Source organism: Pseudorasbora parva, chromosome 13 (genome assembly GCF_024679245.1).
Source record: "Pseudorasbora parva isolate DD20220531a chromosome 13, ASM2467924v1, whole genome shotgun sequence".
NCBI classification, from domain to species: domain Eukaryota; kingdom Metazoa; phylum Chordata; class Actinopteri; order Cypriniformes; family Gobionidae; genus Pseudorasbora; species Pseudorasbora parva.
Genome location: NC_090184.1, coordinates 30,576,360 through 30,603,584, shown reverse-complemented (window position 1 = coordinate 30,603,584; position 27,225 = coordinate 30,576,360). Strand labels below are relative to the sequence as shown.

General features: G+C 37.1%; 1 protein-coding gene across 2 annotated transcripts in view; it reads right to left on the bottom strand.

The window, feature by feature from the left end:
- The window catches only part of LOC137038903 (nephrocystin-4-like), a 219,489-nt gene extending 197,290 nt beyond the window's left edge, over window positions 1–22,199 (bottom strand). For both annotated transcript variants that reach the window (XM_067413911.1, XM_067413912.1), the window contains exons 1-2: window positions 21,582–22,199; window positions 18,686–18,832 (exon numbers count right to left, since the gene is read on the bottom strand). In XM_067413911.1, coding sequence (XP_067270012.1) covers window positions 18,686–18,832; window positions 21,582–21,716 — 282 coding nt within the window. In that variant the 5' untranslated portion in view covers window positions 21,717–22,199. The remainder of the gene's footprint in view (window positions 1–18,685; window positions 18,833–21,581) is intronic.
- Between the last annotated feature and the right edge of the window lie 5,026 nt (window positions 22,200–27,225).

The window sequence follows — 27,225 nt, the reverse complement described above, 5'->3', positions numbered from 1 at the left end:
ACAGCTTAAATACTCAAATACTTTTTTTTTTTTTTAAATTCTGTAGCACTTTGAGATTTTGTTTAATATAAAGTGCATTATAAATAAAATTTATTATTATTATTATTATATATTGAAATCGTTAATTTAGGTGTGTCTACTGCACACTGCTGACACAGGTAACTGAGGTATATTAGTTTATGTATATAATTATGGAGGAAATATTTAAAATTAACATCTATCTGTGTTTAGCTGAAGAAATTGATTCAAATAGCTTATACAATACATATTAACATAAGGCTCTGTTACTATTATTACACTCTATTGTATTACAATTCAAAGTTTGCCATGCATCATCTTGGAAATAAAGCAGATGTTTGTCTAAATAAGGTATGATGCATATTTTATTTCCTGATTGAGCAATATTTATTTCAGACAGTGCAAATGTATGGCGTTTACAGTTTCCATATTATTAAAGTGTTAAGTTGTTTTGTGGAATTCATTATTCATTTAACCATCGTTTAAATCATTAACTGCCTCGAAATGCCAACAAAATCATTGTTGAAACATTTTCATTTAGTTTACTGTATGAATAAAAACAATTCTATAGCACAACATAAATACATAAACACGACAGTACAAGGTGATTTCAGGTTACAAGGCATAAATATTTATTCTGATTTCAGAATGCATGCACTTTGATATTTGTAATACATACGCTGAAGTGTCTCTCATCCATCAGCTAAACTGATGTTCACTAGTGTAATGAATATGAAGGTAACTTTTTAATAAGCATGTGGAAATTCCCGACTATAAACAATACATTTCCCTGCTAAGGACATTTGAGCTGTAAGAATAGACTTCATATATGAAAATGGTGTCTCCTTAGGCAATGTTTTCTCAGTAAAATTATATAATTCCCTATTGATTCAATAGAACACGTGAGCTTACTATGAAATACCAGTATGGCGGTGCGGCGGCTTCACTTTTTATGATGTCATGGTGACTCATGAGCAATCCAGTTCTCGAAAGACCAGTGGGGCCATAACATTGTGAAAATGATCCAAATAAAAACATTGGTGGTGATTGAAAAACTTTTTCTTTTTAAAAACATTCCATATTAAAACCTTTATGAAGTAAAATATCTAGACCGCTTTACATATTCAATTTACGAAGAAAGTGTCTGATGTCATACGTGCCAGTTGCGCTTTTTTCATAAATTGAATATGGAAGACTGTCTGTTTGAAAGCTAGATATTTTGTTAAATTGATATTCTTCTTACACAAACCCATTGATTCAAATTTTGGGCTGCCATTGACTGCCATTATAATGCTGGGATAAGCCAGGATTTTATATATATATATATATATATATATATATATATATATATATATATATATATATATATATATATAACTTCGATTGTATTTGTCTGAAAGACTATATAGAAGTCTCATATATGTATACCTAGGATGCCTTGAAGTATATGCTCTTATGCTCTTATTTTAAATCATCTTGAGGCCACAAGCTCCTGGTTAAGAACCTCAGTGCTAAGCTATACTACAAACATGAATATGTGTCACTGTTTTTAATATAATGAATGAAAAGGAATACTGAATGGGGCTGTCGAGCTCTAAAACACCCAAATAGCAATGCAAGTATGACAAAAGTGTTTAAATGTCCTAAATAGTAAATAATGACACACTTCATTTTAGGTTCACTAATCATTATTTTATCTCAATCATTATTGTGCTCAAGCGCAACCATAACAGTTCTAGCCATTTTAAATACTACTGGCTGATGAATAGAAAACTTTCACTATTCTTCTGATGACATTTAAAGGGGGGGTGGAATGCTGTGTCATGCATACTGAGCTTTTTACACTGTTAAAGAATTGGATTCCCTTCCTAAACATGGACAAAGTTTCAAAAAAATAAGTTGGACGTTTGATGGAGTATTTCTGTGTCAAAAATACTCCTTTCGGTTTCTGACAAGTTTCGGAGAGTTTTTTTTCTAGTACGAGTCCGCTTGACGTCAACCGGGCGGAATGTCCTTGTATGGGCCGTACGGGCTCTTCTCCCGGAAGGGTCCGCGCACGCGCGCGAGCGACCGGACCAGTGCGAGTCAGTGAGAGTGCAAACGCACGCCGTCCATAAACACTGCACTCACTGCTGTCTCAGGACTTCACCAAAGCAACCTATGTCACCAAAGAAGTGTGTTTTTGATGGAGCGGTGACGATAAAGGTTCACGATCGTGCTTTGGAAGCAGGTGGTGAATCAAACTGCTTCAAATATCTGTGTGTAGTTAGATATCGTCGCGTGAGTAAACATCAGTAAACAACATGATCGTATAATTAATTTATCAATGGAGCATGCAATCTATGGTGTGTGTTTAAATACATTTGTTTAGCTGACCACTATAGGTGTCTGTTTGTTTATTGTAAAAGCACCCCAAACATAAACCTAGGGGACATTCACACAAAGCACATTCAAATGCGCTAATCCATTGTTTTCCTATGTAACGTTATACACTAGTCTGACGTGCAAAACCGTTTTGCTTGCGATTGCTAAGGTGTAGTTGCATACAGTAGTCCATAAACCAAAACATGTCCTCATAATCCACAAGTAAACAAACACAAATGTTGACAAGCCACTAAATACAGTACATACCACAGAGACGGACATCCTGCCGTTGCTGCTTCTCCTGTTCAATTTATTTTAGCCTCCGGATCTGATTCTGGATCATATATTAGTTGAATCTGATTGATAGCCATGGTTTATTTAGGGTAAAGTTTTCTTTTCCACGCTTCACGATGTCAGCTTTCAGACGCTCTCCTGCAATAGCTGAGCGCTCTCGTCATTCTTTAGCTCCGCCCACACGATACGCCTCCAGCTGCTCGGTTCTTTTCGGAAAGACTCTATACAGCCTATCTTTCTTTTATAAATATAATAAAACTAAAGACTTTTCGGAGATACGAAGGATGCAATACTACTCTATAGGTACTTAAGATTGACATGAGATTGACTGAAACGGAGTGTTTCACCCCCCCTTTAGGTATAAAACACAATTGTTCTGCCTTCGCACTCATTCACCTGAGTGTATAAACGTCAACACCCTGTATGTTCTTCTGAAGCTACTCTAACACGCACAAGATTTAAGAGACGTATGGCTGTTAAAATGAGTCATTACAGTGTACAGCCGCAAGCTCATGCAGCAGTCAGTCATATAGATCTGTTAAATCAATAACGTCACACTTCTAAAGACTCTTTCCCTGTATGGTGCTCACCACCAAAAAAAAAAAACACTATACAAGTGCAGTTCTTAGACTCAAAAAAAGAAACAAAATGCCAAAGACACAAGTCTTTGAGAGTCTGAGTAGACAGAGCAGATGAGAATAAAGAAGAAGAGTGGAGACGTTAAAATGAGAAGGAATGAGAGGAGTGCAGCAGATGAAGCCATGGGGAGTGCTGATTGCAGAATTATTTTCACGCCACACACTGTGGAGACAAAACGATTCTTCTCGCCCTCTGTTCTCGCTTTTCATCACATTCATTCTCTTCAAAGACATCTTTTCGCTCGCCGCCTCTTATTTGATGAGTACCTCTGCATCTTTTGCTCTGTTTTTCAGCACAAATTCCCTCTTTTTCAACAAGAACCGAGAATAGCGATAACAATGCCAAAGTCAAGGTTTTGATTTCCACTGCTTAAAATGTACACATTCAGTCCATTCAAAATCAGCTAAATGAATGTGTTGCACTACAACAACAGCTACCGCAGAAGAATTGAACAGAATGCAGGCATTGTGAAAAGCTTTTTAAAAGTTTTACTTTTTTGACCTTTACACAGCGTCTTAAAGACTGAGTGCTCACGGCATGTGGGACTAAAAACACAGCGAGATGCATCACAACAGTCAAAGGTGTCAGACTAATGCATGTCATCTTAAAAATGTGCACAAAACACTGATAAAAGGGACATATTGCAACAGTTGAAGACGTCTATCTAGTGCATTTGTTTACATAGACAACAATTAAAAAACAAAAACACATGAACACTTTTGACTTAGCAGAGAACCATTATCAACAGTATTGTTCACAAATAATTGAATAAAACTAATAGTATTGAAAATCGTGTTTGTTAATAGAAATAAAGATTTAAAAAAATCTAATAAAAATCAAATATCACATGAAAAACATACCTTAAAAGTTTAAATATTTGAATCGTTGCCCTGGCAACAAAATAAAAAAATAGGTTGAAATTAAAATTAAAGCTAACATTACTAAAACTATAACATTTATTAAAGCTATATATAATATATAGAATTTTTAACAAATAAAATTACAAAAGCACATAAATTAAAATTACAATTAAAATGCAGCTGAAATTATTAAATAAATGATCATTAAAAAAAGAAATGTAATAATAATAAAAATAATAATTATAATATGAACAAATACTACCTCAGCATTTAATAATAACTAAAATAACATTGTCTACATTTTCAAATAATAAAAATAATTATAATTATAAACCTCACAATCCCTCCTCAGTCAAGGATTGCCCTGTATTTCTGCACAGTGTGAGTGCCTTTAAGGACCGGCTGCTCTCAGGCATGTTTGCTTCTCCATGAGCTGAAATATTGATCATTCCTGGACGGCTGGTGAGCCACATATATAATTGAAATGAATCTCTAGGCTTGTGTCAGAATGGGTGGAAGAGTTAAAAGGGGTATTGAAACATCCACAAGGCTCTTAGAGCCTGAGAACATGAATCACACTGAAAGAGGGCGATCCGTGGACCTTACGGTCCAGACTATTGAACGCTGTGAAAGTTGAAGAGATGAAGCACCTGGCACGGCCCTGGCAGCACGTTTACCGAGAGGCTCTTGTGGAGGAAATCAGACCGACCCAGAGGAATGAATGGACATCCCGGAAAGCTACATCACACCGCATTTAAAAACACTTTTCTCTCTCAACTAATTACAGAATTTAATGAACTCTTGGCTATCCATAAAGGGTTTCTAATTTAGAGTCCAGACTGTGGGCATAGCAAACTAAATAAGCACTAATAAGAGCTAAAAGTTCTCTAAAGAGTGCAGACGCATGTCATAAATGTTGTGCTAATTGGGTGGACAGATATGTCACCAGCTTCAAAGATCAATTAGGTATGAATCAAGCTTTTAACCTTTGTGTGACCTAGACACACCTACTCAGAAAGCTAACAAGCTGGGAATAATAAAAATATATAATGTTATTAAATTAATAGGACAAAATATATGCTGCACGTTTTTGTGGAGCAACGCACATTACATACTTATAAACACACACACAGCACAGGCAAAAAACTCACAGTTTGGATTTAAATAGCCAAATGCTTAAGGGACAGATTTACTAACAGCTTGCACCAGCATAAACCCTCTTTTGGTGTTAAAAAACTACTGTCAGGATGAAAGGTGAAAGGTTATATGACTTTCCAGTGAATAATAGTTTCTGTTCCTCTCAATTCTGATTTCATTTTAACTCCTAAGGTGGCCAGTTTAGTCCAAGATTAACATGGCAATCCCCCTCTTCACATTCGACATGGTGCCATTGACTGTTAAAACGTGAAAGGCGAAGCTTGAATTTACTTAAGATGAATGTACTTTCAAGATGGAGGGCCAACATGGTGACCAGCATTCAAACCCCTCCCCCATATGTATTTTCAATGGCATATTATAAACTTACGAGAATACTTTATTACTTGAAAGAAGTAAATATACATTAATGAGCACATATTTTTGAAAGAACTAAGTGTTTTTAGCTAAGAATAAACTAAAAAAATTACACAGTGTAGCTTTAAACCTGAAGCATAGCCTACATTTAATAATATTAGGGGGAAATGACCTTTATAAAAGATTAAAAATATCACAAATTGGAAATATATATATATATATATATATATATATATATATATATATATATATATATATATATATGCAGATATAAATATGCCAAAGCAGATTGAACATTGGTAAGAATATTGCTTTAGAATAAATTATATTTACAATACACACACAAAAAAATTAAATAAAAATCAAACTATTTTTCCGGACAAGCAATTTTTTTACTCAGACAAGTGAATGAAGCACATGAACATGCTTAATGTCAAACCCTGATATATATATATATATATATATATATATATACACATATACAGTGAGGAAAATAAGCATTTGAACACCCTGCTATTTAGTTCTCCCACTTGGAAATCAAGGGAGGGGTCTGAAATTGTTGTCGTAGGTGCATGTCCACTGTGCGAGACATAATCTAAAAAAAAAAATCCAGAAATCAAAATATATGATTTTTAACTATTTATTTGTATGATACAGCTGCAAATAAGTATTTGGACACCTGTCTATCAGTTAGAATTCTGACCCTCAAAGACCTATTAGTCTTCAGCGCTGGGAAGATGAATCTGTTTTTAAACTGTGTCATTAAAGGGGGGGGTGAAACACTCAGTTTCAGTCAGTGTCATGTCAATCTTGAGTACCTATAGAGTAGCATTGCATCCTGCATATCTCCGAAAAGTCTTTATTTTTTTTATAATTATATAAGAAAGATGCGCTGTTCCGAGTCTTTCCGAAAAAAGCCGAGCGGGTGGGGGCGTATCGTGTGAGCGGAGCTAAATAATGACGTGTGCGCCGCTGCTGCTGTTGTGTTGAGTCGAGTGCGTCGTAAAGCTGTGTCATCCCTAACAGCGGGAAAAAAACTTTATTCAAAATAAAAATATGGCTTTTAATCAGATACAGCCATACATCTATGATCCGGAATCAGACCCAGAGGCTGCAGTTGAACAGGAGCAGCAGCAAAAACGACTAGAGCAGGACGTCTCTATGTGGTACAAGTTATACACTAACTATATAATATGCTTAGCGGCTTGTGTTATGTACATATTTATACTTGAATTATATCGTCATATTTTTGTCTTTGAAGGTGTACATGTGGGAAGTGCAGTTGTGCACGTGTGTGTGTGTGTTTACGCGTGGTTTGTGTAGACAATTGTAACGTTATTAAGCGGACTGGTTTTGCAAGGCAGGCTAAGTTAGTGTTTACATAGAAAGACACGGAATAGTAGCGCATTTGAATGAAGAAGCGCGCTTATTTAGTTCAACATATTTCCCCACTCTTTGTGTATTGTTGTTTGGAGTGCTTTTACAATACACAAACATAAAGTTACACATATAGTGGCCAGCTAAACAAATGTACAGCACTACACATCGCATGCTCCATTGATCAATTTCTATATATAGTTATATATATAGTAACTATACGTGATCATGTTTGGGCTACTTGATGAGCATAGGCAAAAACACAGACATTTGAAGCAGTCTAACTCACCGCCCGCGGTTCTAACGTTGGGACCTTTATCGTTGGGACTGCTCCAATCTTCAGCATTAGGCGATTGGAAAATCCGGCGTCAAGCTGGGCCTTGTTTATGAAACAGTCGGCACCGAAATGCAGCGAACAGTTATAAACATTCGCGCAACTCAGTTGCTGATCCGGAAAAGCAAATTCCATCCACTGTTGCCTTACCGCGGGGTTTTTGGGGAATCTGTGCAGGACGGTCTTGGTCTGGCAACCAAAAACGCACTTTTTGATGTCATTGTTAATCACCTGTGCAGCAGCCTACGAGCCAGCGCTTTGATGGGGGTAGCCTGTTACTTTCGCTCTCTCCCTCTCTCTCTCTCACGCTCTTCCGGTAGAATTGTCCGTAAGGCCCATACAAGGAAATTCCGCCCCCATTAACGTCAAAGGGGACGCATGATCGCAAAAAACTTGCCGAAACTTATGACTAACCGGAAGTAGTATTTTTGACAAAGAAATACTCCCATCAAACGTCCACCTTAACTTTTGAAACTTTGTCCATGTTTAGTATGGGATTCCATGTCTTTAACAGTGTAAAAAGATCAGTATGCATGAAACAGCATTTCAACCCCCCCCCCCCCCCCCTTAATGTAGTAGAAATGTGAAATATTTTTTTATTTGGTTCTTTCTTGACTGAGAAAAGACAGAAAATGTATTTTTGTCTCATGGGGATGAAAGACAACAATTCCCAGAATGCTCCGCTGCCCAACGAGGCCACTCCCAAAGCCACCGCTACTGAATCACCATGACCGCATTCATTTTCATAAAATCAGTTCAGTTAGAGAACAGACACTACAATTAAAAACTGGACATATCTCAGTGTTTCCTACAGATTCGAAAGCAATGTGCGGTGGGGGGGGGGGGGGGGGTATTAACGTTTTGAAATTTCACATTTAAAGAAATCTAGTATTTCACCATGTCTAACATGTATTCAAATGTAAAACCTACAAATAAGTACGCAGTTATGATCAGCAATACTTTAATCAACTTGACTATTATTTATTAAAGAGCCATACAGGCACTTTGTGGGTAATGCCATTACAAATTAAAATTATTTTTCCAGCCACAAAATTACTCTAATTGGCCTCTTTGCATTGGATTTCTCTATTTTAACCTTAATTACTACACTAATTGTAATATAAATAATATGAATATTAGAAGAATTTTTTTTAAGAACTGATCATTAATGGACCATAATTATTGCACAAATAGTATTTAGTACCAAAAGAATTGCTGCAAATACCTGTATAGGGAAGCTTTTGTCTATTCCAGTGTTTTCCAACCTTTTTTCAGTCATGGTACCCTTTGAAAATTTTCAAAATTCTGTGGCACCCCCTCGCATAAGTTACACTAGAGGTGTAACAGTACAGATTGCTCACGGTTCGGTTTGTATCACTATTTTAGGTTCACGGTTTCAGGACAGTTCGGTATTTGCTATGTTCAGGGGAAAAAGGGCTACTGTCAAATGAAAATTAAAAAAAATAAGAACAAATAACTTAAATACAAGCAGCAGCACAAATAAATACTAATGAGCAAAGATAAGAATAAAATAAACAATGCTTTTCGGGTTTTTCAGGTGGGTCTAACATTAGTTTTTAGGTAGAGAAATGGAATAAAGTAATCAAATGTAAAATAACGGCATATTTAACTGTTTAAATAAAAAATTAATCCTTATTAAACTTACAAAAGCTATTCAATCAAGAGTAGTGAGTGATGTCTTTATCTTTTGTTTGACATTAAACAGACAGCAGTAAAGGCTACTGCCCCTTTAAGACCTAAAGCAAGGATAGTCGTCGTATTTTCTGTATAAAGTTCACTTAAGGCATACATAATAGGCATATTCAGACTATGTCTAATTGGATACTCATCAAGATGGACATTCTGACATACTTTTTGTGTGAGTTTGTCCGTTTAAGCACAGGATTTGAAAGAGGACTCAATATTTGTGCGTGTTGGGACTAGCTCACAGACAGATCTTCTCTCAGGGCGCGCGAGTTCTCATTCGCGTCTTCAGGCGAATTTACCTGCGTGATGACGGTGAAAATGACTGCTCCTATTCAGACAAATGGCAGCACTCGCATGCATTGAACAAAGTTTACAAAGAGAGACCGTTTTGCCCACGTTTTTCTTTTATTAGAGCTGTTGAAGTGTATCACACTGAGGAGCCAGCACGTGTATCCATCGACAAAAACATACATAAAGCATTATTGAGAGCTATTGAGCGCCGTGACAACGCACGCTGCCGCGAGATAAACGCGTGTCGCAACTCTGTTATTCAACGGCTCTGGTTTTAACTGTTATGCCTCACTAAATGCGGCAAAATGCAACAACATTTGTTTAAGACACGCACCGAGTGTGTGCGAGTGAGTGAGTGAGTAAGAGAGGCGCAAAGGCGGAGGGAGAGGTAGGAAAATCCGCTTAACGAATATGCGTGCGTCGTAAAAATGAATGAATGATGAAGCAATATGTGGCGGCCAGTGTTGATTCTGGGGCGGGCCACCACAAATTAGTCTATGTGTGGGAAACACTGGTATTTGTTCAATATGATGTGATTTAGCCGCTGAGGGAGTATCACAGCCCAAACGCTGCAGGAGTCAGTTTACATTCACAGTCATGGATGAGCTTGTGATGAGAGCTGAGGTAAACGCGACCGCGCTCACAGCATAGATTCACAGTGCATGTTCAGTCTGTCGCATTTTCAATTCATGCCTTTGGAAACTTAACTTTCATAGGAATTAGTTTGAGAAGTTGAAACACTCTCTTTGCTCCACTGGCCACACCGTTTACATGAATGCCTGCAGCTGCAAGCTGAGTGCTGTGAGTGAAATCCCATCCCCAATTTGGGGATTGAAAACATGCGAAAATGGCTCCCTCTGCTGGCTTTATTCTTTCGCCTCAGGCCAAAAATTCCTCCAATTCCTCCAATCATCAATTTGCGTCATCGGAGGAATTTTTCCAGAAATAAAATTCATTAATCTCTTGTCTCAAGGGGATATGAGAGGGGGGAGCACAATTATTCGAATATACTCCAGGATTTCAACTGATACAAAGCCATATGCCAATCGCTGAAGTAACCCTTTAAAATGTCCACCTCCACTCCATTTATTATCCTAAATTAGATGCACCTGTTTGAGGTCATTAGCTGCATAAAGACACCTGTCCATCCCATACAATCAGTAAGAATCAAACTACTAACATGGCCAAGACCAAAGAGTTGTCCAAAGACACTAGAGACAAAATTGCACACCTCCACAAGGCTGAAAAGGGCTACGGGGAAATTGCCAAGTAGCTTGGTGAAAAAAGGTCCACTGTTGGAGCAATCATTAGAAAATGGAAGAAGCTAAACATGACTGTCAATCTCCCTCGGACTGGAGCTCCATGCAAGATATCACCTTGTAGGGTCTCAATTATCCTAAGAAAGGTGAGAAATCAGCCCAGAACTACACGAAAGGAGCTGGTCAATGACCTGAAAAGAGCTGGGACCACCGTTTCTATGGTTACTGTTAGTAATACACTAAGACGTCATGGTTTGGAATAATGCATGGCATGGAAGGTTCCCCTGCTTAAACCAGCACATGTCTTAAGTTTGCCAATGACTATTTGGATGATCCAGAGGAGTCATTACAGAAAGTCATGTGGTCAGATGAGACCAAAATAGAACTTTTTGGTCATAATTCCAAATTAAATGTGTTTGGAGGAAAAAAAATGATGAGTAGCATCCCAAGAACACAATCCCTACTGTGAAGCATGGGGGTGGTAGCATCATGCTTTGGGGATGTTTTTCTGCACATGGAACAGGGCGACTGCACTGTATTAAGGAGAAGATGACCAGGCAATGTATTGCGAGATTTTGGGGAACAATCTCCTTCCCTCAGTTAGAGCATTGGAGATGGGTCGAGGCTGGGTCTTCCAACATGACAATGACCTGAAGCACAAAGCCAGGATAACCAAGGAGTGACTCTGCGAAAAGCATATCAAGGTTCTGGCGTGGCCTAGCCAGTCTCCAGACCTAAACCCAATAAAGAATCTTTGGAGGGAGCTCAAACTTCGTGTTTCTCAGTGACAGGCCAGAAACCTGACTGATCTAGAGAAGATCTGTGTGGAGGATTAGGCCAAAATCCCTCCTACAGTGTGTGCAAAACTGGTGAAAAACTACAGGAAATGTTTGACCTCTGTAATTGCAAACAAAGGCTACTGTACCAAATATTAACATTGATTTTCTCAGGTGTTCAACTACTTATTTGGAGCTGTATCATACAAATAAATAGTTTTTAAAAAATCATACATTGCGATTTACAGAATTGTATTTTTAGATTACGTCTCTCACAGTGGACATGCACCTACGATGACAATTTCAGACCACTCCATGATTTCTAAGTGGGAGAACTTGCAAAATAGCTGGGTGTTCAAATAATTATTTTCCTCACTTTAGACGGACGGACGGACGGACGGACGGACGGACGGACGGACGGACGGACGGACGGACGGACGGACGGACGGACGGACGGACGGACGGACGGACGGACGGACGGACGGACGGACGGACGGACGGACGGACGGACGGACGGACGGACGGACGGACGGACGGACGGACGGACGGACAGACAGACAGACAGACAGACAGACAGACAGATAGATAGATAGATAGATAGATAGATAGATAGATAGATAGATAGATAGATAGATAGATAGATAGATAGATACAGACAGACAGACAGACAGACAGACAGACAGACAGACAGACAAACCTAATTTAATGCATAATATAATAAATATTATTATTTCCTTTTGATTTGGAGTAAAAAAAATAATAATAAACGACCTAAAAACTATCCACAAAGTATATTTTAGTATGTATGATAATTATGATATTTTTTTCCACATTCCTGTAATGAGAATTAGATTATTTAATTAGTTATTTATTTAGTTATTAATTTACTGTATTTCAGTAATAAGAATTTGGATGCAAAAGAGTGTTTAATTGCCCTGAAACTAATATCACAAGGCAAAATCTTAATGGCCCTAAAACAGGCTTCAATTTGCCCATGCAAAATTGTACTTCTTGTTATTTTCTTTTTATCTGGGGGTGAAATATAACCTGTCCTGAACATATCCTTGTCATATTTATCCATAAAGCAATGGCTCTATGGACTCCACAGCTTCCTATTGACATTTTTGTGCCATCATACAGCCAGTGAGAAGAGACAGGTTAACATCACACAGAGGGTGTAAATGGAAAAGGTCTGCCTCTTCTGAACCACAGCCCAAACACAATTCCTCTCTACTATGTGGCAGCACTGCCCTCTACAGGACAAGGAGCTTTATGCCACCCACCATGAATAAACCATGTTCCCCTGACACAAACTGTGATTTATAGGGTTTAAAAAGGATGAACCTTTACAAACAGAAGGTCACTGTGACACTTCAATATCCTTTGGAAAATAAACATTTCATTAGCTGTACAACAAAACTGAGAGTTTAGGGCTCTATTAAGAAACCAAGTATCATCTCATACCATATGGCTGATAGTGGTTCCCAATTGAAAATTCACAATAAATAAATTAGGCTTAATCCCACAAATAGCTTCCTTTTCACTTTAATCAAAACAGGCATTCAAATGTTCGTCCCTTAAACTGAAGGTCGCTGATCAAATTAGATCTATCGATTCCTACTTCTCCACACAAACATGGGTTTTGTCATAACACCCCTCCATTAGAGTCGGGCCAGAGGGAGAGCCCCGCTTTAATTCTATCTTCGTTGCTCTATAATCACTTCGCCTGTTTGGAGTCTTTCTCTGCGGCGTATATTAAAACAGATCCATCATGTCTGACAGACCTTATGTGATCTCACAGCCCCTCTTCTGTGCTGCTGCTGCTCCTGGGGTTTCACAGAGGAGCAGTCGTTTTATTCGGCTTCGACACTGACAACGGTGGAAATTAGCACATCACACTTCCATAAACAAGATCCTCTCACTCCGTGTTAGACAGCAGAAAATGAATTAGCCGGGCCAATTAGTGAATAGCATTGAAGTACAAGCAAGTTAAAAAATGAACTCTCACCAAGCATTTGGCTTTGGGAAGTAAATAATGAAGTTAATTGTTAGTTATCTAGGATGTAGTTCCTCAGGTATCTTTATGAGGATCTACAACATAATGGTTCAAGCCGAATTATAATAATAATCATCTGTGCTTTGCACATATAAATGATGCACATGATTCAAAACAAAGACAAAGTTTACTTTAAAAAAAAAAAAAAAAAACACTGTTCATTACTTTGGCATCTCTTACTAACTTTTGTCACATCAGTTTTTCTAGGTATGAAAAGTTGTTCTCCCCAGAACCCCATGTGGCAACTAGGGATGCAACGAAACAGCCGAAAATATACCACTCTGCTCTGCTCACATGCTCTGATAATAATAGCTTTGTACGACTTTATACATTATTTAGATAATTGGTCAAAAAAAAAAAAATCTTTAAATCTGATTCTGTGGCATATAACTGAATAAAGAATAATATATTGATATTTAGTATTAATATTGTTTTCTGTTCAATTTTAGTGTGTTACTTTCATTAAAAGTGTAGATTATTTTATTGGCTTTTTTAAAAAAATGCAGTACCTTTAAAATGACAGATTTTTTTTTTATTTATTATTATCTAATATTAATATAATTACACAAAATAACTTTCAGTTTTGTTTTTGGCCCAGAATTTTAAAAAAGCGTATGGAAACTAAATAATTCCCACTGTCAAAATAATAAAAAATTATAGGGTTACAACACTTCTTGCTAGAGAGCCACCACAATTCACTCCTCTGTTTAAAATTAAGTGATGAAATGATGAAAAATACCATGAATTTAAATGCATTTACAAGTCAGGAATAAGTACTGCTGCTGCAGCAAAAGTTTGAGACGGCAGTTAAACAAATATTTCTATAGGTTCACAAAGAGCTCAAAAGACAAAAAAAACACACACAAAAACAAGCTTAATCAGTTTAAAAGCTTTATATATTGAAGTTTGTATTTATATTTATATTAATTTAATCCAAAAACCACTAGACCAGTGTTATATATTTTGTTCAGTTGAGTACTTACAATATCCCCAATGTTTCCAACTATTTGTAAATTGTAAGAAAATTGCTATTTTAAACAAGCAACCGAGACGTCTGAGGAAGTCGCCTGTCAATTCGTCATATCTGCGTTACCCTCGGTTTCCGGTTTTATTCTGTTGAGACGCTTTACTCTTAGCAGAGTACAACAAGTGTCACAGCAGCCGCTGAGTGAACGCATAGAGTAATAAAATCATTTTAAACACACTAAAATGTATCTAATATGATAAACAGAGCTACGTTATCTCTAAAGCCTTGTTTATACTCGACGCGTCCGTATGAACGCGAGGGTGCGTGTTGGGTGCGCAAGACCCCATTTCGCCCGGCGGTGTGCAGCGCATTTTTTGTAACACCGCGCACGGCTACGCATCTGAAGATGAACGAGTTCTCAATGAAACTAGCTGAGCATGACGTCTTTTCAAACCGGCCCCCAGTTTGCACATACAAATTAGGTGCTTATATTTACTAAATGAGCCTACAAACACAGAAATAAGCCATTTTAAATAAAGATCCATGTTTAATCAAATAAATAAATAAATCACAACACTAAAATGTTAACAGAAATTAGGAAATATTTAAGAGATCTTTAATTTAGTTGCATACATATATTTTGTTCTCATGTCACAAGTAATAATATCAAGCCAAGGTTTACTGAGTTTTACACGATTCTTTTGTAGTGTGGTTTTTGGTAAAATGTAGCCTACTAAAATAAATATCACCACCTGTGTACATTAGACCATTTCTTTTAGACGCTTTTTCCTGATTATTTATAGAACTATTACTCTGAGTCGCCCTCTGTCGTTTCAAAGAATAGCACAACGGCGAGCGCGTCAAGTATAAACGCCTCGTCCGTTTGGGGAGGAGCACGCCCAGCGCCTGGCGACTCCGTCATAATAAAAGTCCTGCAGCTCGCGAGGAATGCTGTTAATCTCATTAACAATCGCTTCCGCAGCCTTGCTTCATACTACAGAAACGTTAATAACTGCATCCATCAACATAATTTCTGCCCAAGTCCAATTTTCCACTGGCTGTGAGGTGAAGAACACGTCCCAAGATGCTGCGCGCAAACTTGGCGTGATCAAACTACGCCTTTGTTTTGAATAGGCACCATCTAGCGGATGGAAAAGTTGCATAGTGCACCTTTAAATGCAACATATAAAAGGTGCTGTATGTAAGAATATTTTTTAGAGAAAAGAGTGTGTGAACTTGGCATGTTTCTAAAAGATCTGCAAACAAATATTGGGGGGGGGTTGCTTTATTGCATCAGATATACTGTATGTCACTTTGCTCACAGCTGATTGGTCCAGTTTCTGTTTGCGATCTCTAACTCGGAATAAAACCTTCTCTGCGCAGGTTAGCCGAATAGTGCAAGTTACCATGGTGATGAACACCACTGAAACCTATCCACTTTCTTGAGCTCAAAAAAACTCAATGTCATGCATTTGCTCGAACTTCTCAAATATCCATGGGTCTAAATGATTCATTAGCAAATCTGAATCAAAATATATATATATTTTTTAATATTTATATTTTATATTTTTTAGAATGTTCATCTAGTAATCACCTTAAAAATTTAAACACCAAAAAAAGTGAGAACCATGAATTTATCCTTGATAATAAAAATATAGCAGTTTTGAGATGGGCAAATTCTCTCGATTTGCTTGCCTCAAGCAGCTGTGCCAAAAACAGGGCAATGCAATCGTGAACTGGTGATTGCGTAACACAAAAAAAATCCAAATGGTTGACAGGAAGGCAAGGAGGAGACAATTTTAAATACAATATACAGAGCCACACAGCTGTTTGGGGAAAAATGGCAACATGTAATAAAACACAAAGGCACAGTGGGTAGCTGGAAATGGAGCATGCTGCAGACATTAACTATGCTCTCCACAGTCTGTGACTCACAGTGGACATTTTCAAGAACTTTTATTTCCACTCGGTGGTTCTAAGAGCCCATAATGGAAGATTTAAGTGAATTACAATGGTGCCAGGCATGAATGAAAGCAGTGTGTGCGTGCGTGTGGTCTTCTGGACAGATGGACATTAAATTCACATCCTCAGATGGGCCTTTATTATGCTTGCTGAGAGAGGCCAGTACATGTCCATCATCTCCAATAAACTCTGTTGGGTTTGGTTTGAGTGTGCTGTGTGCTGCCAGCCCTGATGTTTCAAACCTGAGTGTTAGAGCTGTATTGAATTGAGCTGTAACAAAGTGCCTTAAACGTGCACCCTGGGTCAATATGAGGACTGCTATCTAGGGACTGGACGATTATCGGTTTCACGACAAAAACACAATAAAATGTAACTACGGTTAGTGATATAATTTAAAATTGAATTATCATTAAAACTGTGTTTGATTATCACGATTTTGAAAACGAGAAGAAATGGCAGAAGGCAGTGACAGTTCTCAGAAGATTTTCAGCCTTTTTCAGTACAAATCCGGGTCCTGTCCTTTTGTTGAGACCTAGGCTGTGTCTGAAAACCTAGGCAGCTGACTTGTTGCCTCGCTGCCTTATCAGACAATGACTTGTAGACAGCTTTTTGTCTCACGAAACTAATTTCGGACAGACTTCTTAAGCAGTGTAACAGTTTAATGATTTACAGCAAAATGGAGAGAGCTTTGGTGTGAACTAAACAAATATTTATTTACTACATTAGTAATTTCTTGCTAGAAATGACATCAGAAGTGGAAAATGTTGGTCAAAAATGTACATTTACACACAAACTGACCAGCAAACGCAACTGTCGGACGCCATCTATGGAAAGCACAGTATTGTGGGATATCAATGGCAGCGATGGACATATATTCTGACTTCAAAACTCGATCAGATGAAGGTATATCAGCAGACAGGAAGTGAAGCTAACACTAGATTCGGACGTGCCTTGATGCCTTCAAACTTTAAAATGTGTCCCCCGAAGGCAGCATTTTCCAGGTTTCAGAAGAAGCCTAAGACTTACTGACTAGAGCCTTATTCAGACAGTAATTGTTTCCCGTGGGGTCGTAAGGTATTTTCATATTTTACAGGGGCTAGTCTGTCATTTTATTGCCATCTGAAATCAGAATGTCAGTGCTTTTCTCCCACCATCCGTGTAAAAATCCCCAGCCGAATTGAGAAGGGTCTGACTGCAGAGCCACAGTTTTACCCCAACCACAGTTTTAGCACAGCAGTTCTGACCGCGCATGCGCATTGCGTCGTTATGTCTTCGAGATGCATGTTACGGCACTGGAAGGGAATAAAACTACAATTTTATTTATTTATTTATTGTAATTGCACTTGTTTAATTTTATAGTTATTAGTTAGTGATCAGCTGTAATGGTAAAATAATGAAATGTTTCAAATGTAAATTGTAGCCTAGCTAAATGTAATAAATAAATGTAGGCTAAATTCAATTTGTTTCTTGGTTATGTCTCCAACAAATTAATAATATTCTCACACTTTCAGCCTGTTAAAAGTTTTATCACTGAGGTGGCATGCAAATTTATTTTTACGGATGTCCACATGAGAAACAATTACAGTTTGAATAGGGCTTATTGATGTCAAGTTACACAAATTTCTATGATCGTCCGTTGTTTAAATTAACGATCAATTAATCAAATAATCGTTAGCCTTAATTCTGCAATGACATATAGCCAGTAGTAGGACAGGCTGCTCAGAATGCCATGTTCCTCACCAAATAATAAGAAGGGTTTTAGTCTAAATAAAGGGCTAGCAGGATTGTAAAATGAGTCAATGTGATTGATCATTTAATTACATTAATTTGGTTTAATAGGCTACAACAACTACAACAACGTATCACCAACGCCGCCTCAGATCTGTTATTCAGAATGTACAGACCAGCTCTTTCTGGAACAACGGGCTGGAAACACCAACTAGACAGAGTGAGGCAACAAGATTGACACTGGACAAAAGCTAGACAGGGGCCTAAGAGCAGCTTCCTGCTCAACAAGCATACTGGGAAGTGGGAACCATGTCTAGTACAGCTTTATGGTACAGATATACAGCTCAATCTACTGTAATTCTTCAATTCATGTGTCCATTCTGAACGGTCACTTTAAAGAGGACACCTCTCAACATGGAATAGGGCAAGAAGATAAGACGACTTCATAATAAATAGCACCCTTTGCCAAGCATAAAAAAAGGTGTTGCATCAATGAAATAACACTAAATATCATCATTCACTGTGAAATGAGTCACCCTACCTCATTGAAAAACACTCGACCGCTCTGACCTGACGTGCCACTGACAGAGTGTGAGCCGCTCTTCCACGTGCGGCCGAAGAAGTGCTGGTGATCCGAGTCAAACAGGGTCACGCGCAGCTGATACTGGAGTGATTGTGGCAACTCTGACTGTTGTCATGCCAACCACAAGAAGAAAAGGAGAGAAAAAAAGAGAGAAAAAAATCAATCTCTGTAAACAATAACATATAAAGTGTTTTTTTATTAGTTTAGTTGAAACTTTCTGTTTTTGTTTAGTTGGCATTTCAAGCAGTGAAACATGCTATAATTAAATAAAACTATAAATTATATTATACATAATACATATAATATTTATTAATAAATAATATATAAAAATTATAAATAGTATTATACTATTATTCTAAATATACTTTAGAATATAATTTATTTATGTGATGTAAAGCTGAGTTTTCATCAGCCATTACGCTAGTCTTCAGCGTAACATGATAAGAAATCAAATATTTTTTTTAATTTGATATTTTTTTATACTTTTTCAGGATTCTTTGATGAATAAAAGATTTACAAAGAACAGCATTAATTTAAAAAGTGTGACGTTAGTCATTTTTATATATGTATTGTTTTTGTGGAAATAATTTTTTATTTTTATTCAGCAAATATGTGTTAGAAAAAAAAAGTAATGGTAAATATTTATATTGTTGCAAAGATTTCTATTTTGAATAAATGCTGTTCTTTTTTACTTTTTATTCTATATTTAAAAAGTAAAAAAGACAACATATTTTCTAACATTGAAAATAATAACTGGACAGGGCTGCTGTTTGAGCCCTTCTCTTTTTGCTCTGTATATTGAGCCTTTGGCCCAGGCAGTAAGGCAGAGTGAGGAATTGAGTGGAATAAGAATTGGAGAAGACCATCATTTAATTGGGTTGTTTGCAGATGATGTTATTATCTATCTTAAGGATCCCGAAACTACTCTCCCAAAATTCTGAGAAACTGTCTGGATACAAATTAAATGTCTCCAAAACACAGGTCCTATCATTTAATTATTTCCCATCACAATTAATTAGACAAAAATATAATCTAAATGGGATGCAAAAAAAATATTTAACTAATATTTACTTATAGACAACAACTTAGAAAGACTGAACACAAACAAAATGCCCCCATAAAGAAAATCTTATTCTGCAAAACACCAACAGCATGTTGTAAAATATGCAGCGGAGAACGAGTCTCACAGCGTTAGTCTCGCGCGGCTGAGCCTCTCCCGGCAGAGAGTTCAAGCGTCTGTGGACTCGTTCCTTCAGCTCTGGCCATCTTGCTTACAGTCCGCAAGTAGATTTCTTTTTCTTCTTCATCACAGTTAAAGTAACCTCTGCTTTTCGCCAGTCCCTTACAAGTTTCTCACTCACTTCAAACTTTCTTTCTTCTGCTCGGGTTATGCAGTGAAGCGGGCACGAGCGAGTGCACGCGAGCAGGTGCTCGCATGCGCGCGCGGGTGCTTGCGTGCTCGCATGCGCGCGGCTCCAGCTCTGCCCTAATGCGACTTATAGTCCAGTGCGACTTATATATGTTTTTTTCCGCGTCATGACGCATTTTTTGACTGATGCGACTTATACTCCGGAGCGACTTATAGTCCGGAAAATACGGTACATCTCGGATGCCCATGAGGTAAGCTAAAACATATCAAAATTTAAATTAAAAGTGAACTATCCCTTTAAGACTTAAAAAGGGCCTATTTATAAAATGCTGGAAGAAGTGGATTGAGTACTGTAATGTAAGAAATCAATGACTGTATATGTGAATACTTGCACCAAAACAAAATGTATACCCCCAGAAGAAGAAAAAATAATACTTAATATATATATATAAATATATAAAGAAATATAAATATAAAGTATATTATATAAAGAAATATAAAGAAAATAATAACTGAATATCAAATCAAATCAGCATTTTAGAAAGATGTCTGAAGGATCATGTGACACTGAAGACTGGGGTAATGGCTGATGAAAATTCAGCTTTGCATCAGAGAAATAAATTATATTTTAAAGTATATTAAAATAGAAAACCATTATTTTAAATAGTAATAATATTTCACAACATTACTGTATTTTTGATCAAATAAATGATGACCATAAGCAACTACTTTCAAAAACATTAAAAATAGTAACTTTTAAAGACAATTTCCAAACAATTAAATGGATAGTTAATCTAAAAATGAAAATTTGCTGTTAATTTACTCATCCTCAGGCCATCCAAGATATAAGTGACTTTTTTTCCTTCATTGGAACAGTAAAGAAGATTATTAGCTGAAACTGTGAAGAAATTCATATGTGTCATCACTTTGAGAGTTAAAAAAACATATGGAGACAAACTAAATTAATTCCTGCGGCTCCACGTTTTAAAGAAGTTAAAATGAAAATAACTGAACACTATTTACAACATTTTTTCCTGTAATCCACAGAAATGCCCAAAAATGAAAATAATGTCATTATTTATTCATTCACCATCAAGTTGTTCTAAACTTGTATGAATTTCTTATTAATGTAGGTAACCATACAGTTTTTGGCCCCCATTGACTTCCATAGTTTTTTTCTACTATGGAAGTCAATGGGGACCAGCCACTGTTTGTACACATAACGCTACATCAAATTATCTTCCTTTATGTTCAACAGAAGAAAGAACTTTATGCAGTTTTAGAACAACTTGAGCAAGAGTAGCCTACATGTTGACAAAATTTTCATTTTGGGGTGAACTATCTACATACACTTGGTAAGGATACACTTGGATATTAAATTATTTGTACTCATGGTGTTAAAAATAAGAGAAAATTATGATTAGTAAAATGACCTAACAATACATCTGAACCTTTACATATTATGTATCTGAATGAAACATCCACCTGTCTTATGTGAAGTCCATCGATCTGTTTGAAGACCAGCTGTAGACCTTGAGAGGATCCTGGAGCTTGTCTGGCGGTTTGACTGTGAGGTGGGATCACGCGGTTGCTCTCGAAAGCGTTTTTCCAGTCAGACATGAGCGAAGTTTCTTTAATACTAACAGTCTAAAGTTACCAGGGAACGTTTCTTTAGAGGCTGTCGGTCAGTGAGCGTTAATGTTGCCTGTCAAACACCCCTGATAAAATGTCTAAAAGCTTCGCAGGTTGTTAAATCATACCCTCAGTCGAAGTGAATCGCTTGTTAAGTTACTTGATTCAAATCAAATGCGGCACATTGACCAAATTCGACGCTCAGTCTTGCACAGACACTTTTTGTAGCAGTTTACTCATCCTCTTTCTTTTCTCCTGCCACTGCTTCAAACGCATGTAACGTTACTTGGGCTCATTTTATAGAGTAACCTTAACTCGTTCTGACATATTTTTACACACGCTCTACCCAATGTTATTTTCATAATCATAGTACATTGAATAAAAAATACTGGGCTTAGCGAGTTGTCAGGAAGAGATTCTCTCTGAAGTGGTTACCATAGCGTCTGTCAGCCGTTGCCAGGGTGAATTAAAGAGCGGTTTGGCGCTCTTCTGCACGAGAGAGGTGCGATGGCTGCCGTATATCACCACCGTGTGGCTCGGTGGTGAATCAAAGCTATGACTCGCAGCCTCGTAGCCTGCTCCTACTGTTTTATCACCTTTCACCAAGGTAGTAAACGTCCTGTTAAACTCTCGTATTATCATCAGCAAATGCTTTTGGCTTGGGGACTTATTTATACACATTTGGATTAACTATAATATTCTATAGGCCTATATAAGTAGTCTAAATCCTTGTTTCTTGAAAACTGGTTTTAGTAATGGAGGGATTTTAGTGAACCAACTGTTTAAAGCTACACTGTGTAACTTTTTTTAGTTTATTCTTAGCTAAAAACACTTAGTTCTTTCAAAAATATATGTGCTCATTAATGTATATTTACTTCTTTCAAGTAATAAAGTATTCTTGTAAGTTTATATATAATATGCCATTGAAAATATACACGGGTGAGGGATTCGAATGCTGGTCGCCATGTTGCCCCTCCATATTGAAAGGACATTAGCCAAAGAGGGACATAAACGTAAATTCAAGCTTCGCCTTTCGCGTTTTAACACTCGATGGCACTCATGGACAAGGTTGAACTGGAAGCCACGTTAATCTTGGACTAAATTGGCCACCGTAGGAGTTAAAACAAAATTGGAATTGAGAGGAACAGAAACTAATATTCACTGGAATGTCATATACCTTTTTACCGCTATGGGGGAAAATATCACACAGTGTAGCTTTAATAAAGATGCTTATTTCATGCTTATTTTTAATTTATTTTGAGAGAACAAAAGAATATTGTTTTCAAGGTCATCTCTTTGGAAATCTTAGTTCTTCAGAAACAATAATTTGTGACTCAATGGTTTCTGTTTGTTTCTCTGTACAAAAATCCAATTACCAAAATCTGGTCCTTATTTTTGAACCTTTTTGCCTCGTTTTCATCCATTATATTGGAACAAATTTTTTGATTATAGCCTGGTGTTTTGGTCACTTCCTCAATCTTATCAAATAAAGTTAAATAGATTGTACAAAGTTGTTCACAGATTTTATCCTGTCAAGCATTTTTATTTTATTTTTCAGAAATGTAGACATTACATTGATAGGCTACATCTTGCTCTTTTTGTGAATGTCTTATGAACCTTTGGGCCAGTTGTGTGGATTGTCCTTTTGCGCAGTCTTTCTGGAGTATAGCGTTAATGCCTTGATTGTCCAAAACGTGTTTTGTGATTTTTCCTTATCTCATAGGAACATTCTTTTTAAGTTTTGACAATAAACTAATCAAACCAAGTTCTTATATAAACCTTATTTTATTTATTGGAATGTTTTATTTATATCCATAAATGTAAATATACATAAAAAAGTAAAGCCCACTTTAACAACAATAATTTAATTTGTGTTTAAATACAATGTCTGTTAATAAAAAAGCTATAAAAACATTAAAATCTCCATGTTTAATATTCTTTCGCAATATGCTTTTATAAAATAAAATAAAAATTGTCATGTGATTCTTTTCCCATCATGGCATGTGCTTCCCTAGTCTCATTGTGGAGAAGTGGATGTGTGAGAGACGTGGGAGGAGCGAGGGGAGACCGGCGCGTGATTAAGAATGAACATCACCTGCGAGACACACCTCTCATGAGGGAGCTCAGAGGCATGTAAGGACTAGCGACACCTGTGAAGGACAGGAGAGGACCAGGGGCCTATTGCACAAAACTAGGATAAGGGATTAAGTCAGGATATCTTGGTGATCGTGGCTCAATTTTTCCACTAATATACAGTTATATTTTGTTATCGTTATGGTTCTTTTTGTGAGTGTGCCTTCAGGGTACGTTTACATGAAAGCGGTGTACTAAGTTTTGCATACAGATGACAAGATCACCAAGATATTCCGGCTTAATCCCTTATCCTAGTTTTGTGCTATAGGCCCATGCAGGCCTGGATTTTAGGTTGTGTTTTGTTTATGTTTTATTATGTGTGTGCAGGTAGTCGTCCGTGAGGGGCTGCCCGCCTTACTTTCGCTTTGTTTATTATTTGATTGTTAAGTCTTGTTGAATGTTCGCCGGTTCCTTCCTTCCCATCCACGAACGTTGCTACACTCATGTGTTATGTATTGGTTGGTTTAGTTATGTTTCAATCTCAATCGTTTACATTAGCTATATGAAACCTTAAAGTTCTACATAATAAAGGGTGTGGCTACTTTGAGTGACAGGTGCATAGCCATTTATCTGCTGTCTCTTACCGTTGCGCATCGTTTTACTATGGGTTTCTGGGTTAAACACGTTGTCGTGTTGCCGGAAATGAGTCATCGGTGAAAAAAAGAGTCATCGGTGTCCCAATGTGTAGTAAGTCAACGTCTTTTACTGTCCTTACCAGTGCCTGAACTTGTGTACACGATATACTGATTCACAAGCTCAGGAGCTAGGGAACTGAATGAGACATACCCAACGTATCTCAAACACCATTGCACACCATTTCCAGGAAACATGACGTTTAACCCAGAAACCCATAGTAAAACAATGCGCAACGGTAAGAGACAGCAGATAAATGGCTATGCACCTGTCACTCAAAGTAGCCACACCCTTTATTATGAAGAACTTTAAAGTTTCATATAGCTAATGTAAATGATTGAGATTGAAACATGTCCGGATCGGATGGTGGACCTGCCTGGACATGACCAACGCATCCTGGAGTGTCTGCTGAGCCGTGTCAAATGCTGTCTCCTCCGAATTTGCCTCACTGGCACGACATGCTCAAAACCCGTCTTCGGCACAATAATTTCATGTATTCATACTCTTGTGTAATCGACGCCCCATCCTAAATAAATCTGTCTCTTCCGTGATACCCTGAAATTTTGAATATTCCAATCTAATATGATTTCTGACCTGTAAGGTTGCCAGAATATTTTTCTCCATCATGCCCCGATGGAGTTTTGGTTCCTTGCCACTGTCGCCTTTGGCTTGGCTTGCTCAGTTGGGGACACTAAAAATATGATTAAAGTTATTCAACTTATTATACAAATAAAATGTATGAATTAGGTCTTATTTAATTCTATAAACTATAATACTGATCTGCCAACATTGTCGCTATATGATAAATTAAAATAAGCTGATAACATCACTGTTTTCTCCAGAACGACTGTACAGCCAAATCTAATTTTGTCGCAATATTATCCTGTTTGACACTGTGAAGCTGCTTTGACACAATCGTGATTGTAAAAGCGCTATATAAATAAAGTTGATTGATTGATTGATTGATTGATTGATTGATTGATTGATTGATTGATTGATTGATTGATTGATTGATTGTAGTAAAACAACAAATTCATTTGCAAATTTATTCAAGATATTCAGTCAAACCAAAATCAACACAGCAAAACATGCAGGGAGCTTTCAGCACAGACTTAGACAGTTCACATTGCACTGAAACACCTTTATAAAAAACAAAGCACAGGAGGGGGAGAAATAAAACCTAAACAAACAAACAAAAACAGTAAATCCCCAAACAGACAGCACACATCTCACTAACAGCGAGACTTCACCCGCTCACGTCACCAGTTTCCTCCCCTCGACGTGACAATCCTCCTCCTTAATAGTTCATCACAAATGATCCGTCTCGCCTAATCGGTCAACAGTGCACACAATCAAGTGGCTAACAAATTCTGTTTTGCCACGATGTTTTGGATCTTTGGATAGACACTGTAAATAAACTTCTATGTGTTCTCTTCCCCATCGTCTGCTTCCACGTCAGCTGTATTGCACATGTACTGTTTGTTGCTCCAGTCACTGCATTTCAGGATGGAAAATGACAATTTTGTGTGGAAGTATTTCTGAGGAGTCTGTGAGCTGCATTCATTTCTGGGGTTGTTCAGATGTTTGATGTAGCTTCTTCCTCCAAGCTGTCTGTATCAACATTTTTCCTGTCTGAAAATAAAGCAAAGGAGAGCATTGCTTTTCAGCTCACACAAACATGAAAAATGTGTGTCTTGCATGGCTTTCCACATTCAAACCACCGGAGACAATAATAATCACAAATACAATCTAACATTTTATTTAAGCCATTGAAGTTTCTCTTCATGTACATGATGATTAAAACTCTTTAGTCCTTAGTTTACCTGTTAAACTGGATTGATTATTTAAATCCTCCGAGGTTTCCTTTGAACAAAAACAAATATGTTTTTGTTAAAATGTAGGGGGTTTTTTAAAATGTTTTTTTTAATGTCAATTTTATATTATAAAGAAATAAAATAATAAAATAAAATAATACAATAATCTCACAATATAATCATCTTTTTTTACAACTGCAGCCATGCAGCCAATAAAGGCTATTATATAAATTATTTATGTATATATATATATATGGCTGATGTGCCACTACACTAGAAAATATCTGAAACAAAGTGAGAAAAGTTTACCTGATGAATAAGATGTTTTCTTCTTTTGAATACATATAATTGTGACAACACTTAGGCCTGTTATTATTATAAGAGTAGCTAGGACACTTGATACAATGATTACAATATTAGTAGGGGGGTCTCCACATTCACTGTCAGATGATCGTGTTCCTGAATTTGTTTGGGTGAGTCCCAATGCTTCACATCTGTGAATGATATCAGAATCAGATGTGTTGAAAAGGACTAACTGCACATGCAAGCAGTTTAAACGAGCTCTTACTTTGTGTGTGGTAAACAGGATGAAAAAGATCCGTTTGAATATGTGTCATCTGTACAGTCCGCACACACAGTATGTGTGGAGCCAGTACCTGCAGAGAATGTCAATAAAGACTTAAAAACTTCCCAGTAAAATCTCTTAAAAAGTTCTCTCCCCGTTTTGTTTAAAGAAGAATATATACACGTCATGCTTTGCTCATATATATTTATATCAGAATTTTTTAACATTTACCTGCTTGTTTGATATATTGTCCAGGGCTGCATTCAGTGTGTTGTACAGCTGAATTGCAGCTGCCTTTCTTTGTGTCAATGCAGTAGAATGTTTCCAGTGGCTCACAAACAGTATCTGATGA